At 43.8% G+C, this 5,159-nt stretch overlaps 1 protein-coding gene across 2 annotated transcripts in view; it reads right to left on the bottom strand.

The window, feature by feature from the left end:
- Nucleotides 1–2,892: 2,892 nt before the first annotated feature.
- prrx1b (paired related homeobox 1b) overlaps nt 2,893–5,159 on the bottom strand; it is a 15,404-nt gene continuing 13,137 nt past the window's right edge. The window contains exons 4-5 of one of the 2 annotated variants that reach the window (XM_070832617.1): nt 4,735–4,800; nt 2,893–3,025 (exon numbers count right to left, since the gene is read on the bottom strand). In XM_070832617.1, coding sequence (XP_070688718.1) covers nt 2,893–3,025; nt 4,735–4,800 — 199 coding nt within the window. The remainder of the gene's footprint in view (nt 3,026–4,734; nt 4,801–5,159) is intronic. The other variant, XM_070832618.1, reaches the window with a different exon arrangement.

Genomic DNA, 5,159 nt, shown 5'->3' on the forward strand with positions numbered 1-5,159 from the left:
CGTTTCCAAAACCACTCATTAATAAAGTATTTGTGATCATGTGGCACTGACAGCAGGACAAAGATCACTGCATGTGGGAGGGGAAGGGGGGGGGGGGAGGTGGAAAGCCAAAGTTAAGATGAAAAAAAAAAGAGAGCGAGAGAGAAAATGGGGATAAAAAAAGGGGGAAAAGGTGGATGTTTTAAGGGAGAAGGGTTAAGAAACACTCTCTTTCCCGCTCTCTTGCACATACACACTCTGCATGCAGACTCCCCACCCCTCCCTCGCTCTTACTGTCTCCTCTGTAATGAGCTCCAGATGTGCTGCTGAGGATGGGGGTGGGTGGGTGAGGGCGAGGCGAGAGGAGGAGGAGGAGGAGGTGGAGGAGGAGTGGTGGTGGTGGTGGTGGTGGGGGAGCTGCCTTGCATGTCATGTGCTCAGGCGAGGAGAGACGCTGTCCGAGGGGACGCTGTCAGCCCTGATGGAGTGGCTGGCCAGGGCCTGGGGGCTAAAGGGGGTGGGGGGGAGGAGGTGGAGGAGGAAGAGGCGGAGGGTGAAGGGTGAGGAGGGAGGTAGGGGGGGGTCAAAAAGATCTCCACATCTGGAATCACTTCAGGTCAGCCCAGGCCCTGGCCGTGAAAGGTGAGCCCGGGCGCCTGGCAGGGGAGAGGGGGGACAGGGGTCTGACACTGGACATACCACAGTCAGGGATCAGCGAGCAGGAAAACAACCAACAGGAGAAAATAAAACGGCTGGAAAGAAAACAGAAATATCCCTTTTTTTTTTTTTTAATGTGGCATACAAGGCAGGAAAAAACCCTCCAGTTACATCAATGACCCGCCTCTTCATCACCACGGCCCCTCACTCAGCCCTTCAATCCTTAAGGGAAAAATCCTACATTCAAAATAAACAAATTCATAGTTTATGCTTTTATACGGGGGGTTTTTCCTGCTTTCAGATCAGATCACATGACAAAACTGGAAAAAAGAAGCAAGCCCAGACCCCAATCCCTCTCTAAAACAGGAATATGTTGGTGTTTAATGTAAAACCTGAATCTGTTAAGTAACTCCAAATGTCAGATGATTAAACAATGGAAATAAAGCACCAGTAAGTCAAAGCTGTACTGAAGTGAGAGATAAAAAGAAAACAGGAGGCTAAAACACTGAATAACTCTCGCTCATTAGCGTGGAGTTCAACTTTAAGGAAGCAACACCAGTGAGACAACATGTAAAACTGATAAAAGTCTCCTGGATGCTCTTTAACGGGTTCACTTCTGGGCCGAATTTCACAGAAAACAATAAAGATTAAGAATATGCTGTCGACAGTGTTTCACAGCGCTTATAGTGTTCAACGCTGTCGAAGCAAAATTAAACTTAAACTTTTTTAAATGGAGTTTGGTCTTTGACACAGAGCCAAATCAGTGTTGAGACTTTTCCTGGGTATGTGTGAGTTAGAAACACATTTCCGCAGGCTATGTGCTCATGTGACCACGCCTGTCGAGCACTTTTCTTTTCCTCAAAGTCTTACAAAAAATACGAAACAAGACCATCTCAGGCTGCAATTTTATCCGAGCCAACTTTTATTGCCCGTGTGCGCCGTACGAGGACGAGTGTCGACATGTGTTTGTTGACGGCGGAGGTTATGAGGGGCCAAGGAGAAGAAACACCTTGTATGACAGCCGCAGAGTTAAACGAGGCCCGGGGGCCCTCCATATTAAGGAGAGGATTTCCCTGCTCATAAATATCCTGTTTTTAAGATGGAAATTTCAGGTTGCGGTAATCAGGAAAAAAGAAAACACACAAAGCAGGAACAGCTTGAGGTTTCTGTGAAGGAGAATCTGTTCTCGAGCTGTAAATCTCTCTTTTATGGGGCACGCTCGAGGTCCAAGATCATTTTGCTTTCCAAATGGTCTCAACCATAAACATGCTTATTTCTTATTGTTCCTGAGGCATGACTGAACTGTGGCAATCATATATTTCTGTTAGGATGATTTAAAAACCTTCCAACCATTAAGATTCACTCCAAAAAAGTTCCCAAAAAACGTGGAAAATTTGTGTTTTTAGAATCTGTTGAATTGGACACTGTGCCATTGCATTGCTTGAAATGCATTTTTATTAATATACAAGTTTTTTTATTCTGTTACAAATAAAGGATATCATAGGAAATTAAGAGAATCTACTGGTTTTGGATTCAGAAATACATTAGCCTCTCCTTTATATTGGACTATTACATGAAAATCAAAATGCGTTGAACATGTTTGCTTGTCAGTGGTATAACATGGAAAAAGAAATGCGGAAAAACAAAACTTTTTTTTTTTTTTATTTAAAAAAAAAAAAATACGTAAAATGTCAAGAGGAAGTCCTTTGTTGGTTTCTTGTTGGTTTTTAAAAAAAAAAATGGTCGTTGATCCCAAATTTGGTGTGTGATTTTATCCGACAGCACAGCCAAAAGGGACAAAAGGGAATTCCACGTAGTCCGTACACGAGTCTCCGCTGAGAACAAAGTCTCTGATGGAAAACAAATGATGTTTGAGAAACCTTCCGCTTCAGCCACAATCACAAATGTAAAAACTACGCAGATATTCGGCTACAGCATCCGGTCTAGATGTCTTTTCGTACAAACAAGAGTTCAGTGATGCTCAGGGGAGTAAAACAAAAAAAACTAAACAAAACAAAAAAAAAGAAAAGGCGGCTGAGGGGAACTCCTGCCGTCACTCGGTGTCCAACATTTTGCATATAGGTGTAGAAACACGGCTGCTCCAGAAAGACTTCACGCTCCAGGGAATGTGAGATGATGTTCATCCCAGAGACGGTGTCTGTGTGCGGGGCTCCTTCCTCCCTCCCTTCCTTCCTCCCTCCCTCCCTTCCCTCCCTCCCTTCCTCCTGTGTGAGCCCCCGCAGCCTCTCTTCCCACTCAGTTGACCGTGGGCACCTGGTTCAAGCTGTACTCCTTGGCTTTGAGCCGCAGGTTGGCGATGCTGTTGGCCATGTTCATGCCCTGGGACGTGTTGGTGTTGGAGCAGGTGGGCGGGTAGGTGGCCATGGCGCTGAGAGACAAGAGGAGGGGAAGAGAGGGGGAAAAGGTTACATCACCTGTGGCTGACGGCGAGCGAGAGCTCAGCTGTGGAAATATGAAGAGGAACAAACAGGTATCACTGATCATGTGAAAGCTTTCAGGCTAAATCTGATGCTACGACACTCACAACCCCAAAAAACAACCCCAAAGGAGCTTCACCAGTGTTTCTGCACATTTTCAGAGAGTTTGAACTATTCAGCCTTTTTTCTGGAAACTTTTTGCAGTAAAATCTGTCAGTAACGAACTCCATTTGCTTTTAATTTGGAAGAAGACGCCTCTTTTATTGTGAAATAAACCGTCAGTCTTTACACTATCTGTTTGAGCAAAAAAAAAAAAAAAAACATATTTTCATTTACAGAGTTTGGCTTCGTCCTGCGATGCTCTTTTATGGAGGGAAGCACTAAAGTTTTTATTCTTGTTTCCAGATCTGTTCTGTTCTTTTCAATAGCGCCTCCTCATTAAAGTCGGTGAGAAAAAGGCTGGCTGTGGTCGGTTTAGTGGCCGTGTGAGCGCACCGAGCTGCTTGATTAGCAAAGTTAAACACATGCCAGGATGACGGATAAATAACACATCTTCAGCACCAGGTCGTCTCACTGGAGAGCTCACGTCTCCTGACCTTCATCAGCAGATGGAGTTTGATGAAGGACGTGAAATTTGGAGGAAAACTTTCCAAAAACCTTCAGCATCAAATGTCTGGATGGTAATTTTCATCCTGACATGTTGCTTTTTTTTTTTTTTCTCATCATGCAGGACTTGGAGTTCTTGTCTAATTCTGTTTTCTTTTTTGGTTTTTGTGTTAAAAATATGGAGCACTGAGGACTTCTTCTTCTTCTTCTTCTTCTTCTTCTGGCTTTTCTACAAAACTGTTGTGTCTCTCTGAGCAGGATTTATTGTCTTGTTTGTTTTTGTATTCAGTTCATGCCAGAAGTCAATTTACAGAGGCTGCAATGAGATTTATTTTGGTAATGATCTTTGCTGTTTTGTTGTTGTCAGACTGACGGCCTCCTCCTCTCTAGTTCTGGGGACTTTGTCTTAATCATTGTGCTCACATTAACAATTAAAAAGGAGAAAATATCTAAAGTCTTATTTAACTAAACATTAGTAACGTTGATCCTTCTGCTTCTGCTTCTCCGTCTTTTCCTGCAGATTTAACTTAAAACACATTTGAAGTCAGCGGCTTTTAACCAGTCCAACATTTCTCTGAGGCATCACGATGTCTGCTGTCTTTTCTTAAGATTAAAATAGTTCTTTTATCGTTTCTTGTTGCTGTAAAACACTTTGGATCAGCCGCTTTGTGCTTCAAGTGCTACACGGTTAACGCTGTGTGATCATTCAGCCGTGAGTGCAGATGGATTTAAAAAAGTCTGCAGCGACGAGACTGAAACTGGACAAGAGAGCAGACCCCGATGGGTTCTCTGTCTCGGTTTTAAATAATAAAAATCAGAAATGAGCGAAAAACTAACGGAAGAAATTCTGAAAATGGGCTGAAATGTGCAAAAACATTGGTAAAGGCAACCAAAAAAACCCACTGCATTTAATTAAGAGTGTAAAATTAACACAAGGCAACATACAATTCAAGAAACACAATCACAGAAAGCATAAATAAGGACAAGGGGTTTGAAAACAGTACAAACATTATCCTTCCTTTAAAGAACCAAATGTAGTAAAGGGAAAGCGTACTTGTTCTCTGAGGGCAGCATTTTCTGTGGCACTCGCACTGGCCCCCCCTCCGGCATCGGATACCAGCTTTAGGATAATATACAGTGAAGTGTTAGCACCACATAGCATTATTCCTGCCTCACAAAAGATTTCCCTCACTGCTCTGCGTCCGGCCAAGAAACTCTCAGTGAGTTTGAGCCGCGGCCGCAGGGTTTGACATTTTATACCCAGTTTCATAACGGAGGATTACTGTAAATCATGACCAATGTAACCAGAGTCACAAAAAATGTTGCCCAGTAGAGCTCTGCCTCTGTGGAGCGTTCATTATCTGGTGTAGAGTAGCAGAGAGGGGTCGCAGGGGTCAACGGTGGATTTAATACGGTTTGTTTTCACATTATCACCTCGTCAGGAGGGGGGTCACGGGACGTGGCCCCGCCCCCGCTCGG

The sequence above is a fragment of the Pempheris klunzingeri genome, chromosome 6 (assembly GCF_042242105.1).
Source record: "Pempheris klunzingeri isolate RE-2024b chromosome 6, fPemKlu1.hap1, whole genome shotgun sequence".
NCBI classification, from domain to species: Eukaryota; Metazoa; Chordata; class Actinopteri; order Acropomatiformes; family Pempheridae; genus Pempheris; species Pempheris klunzingeri.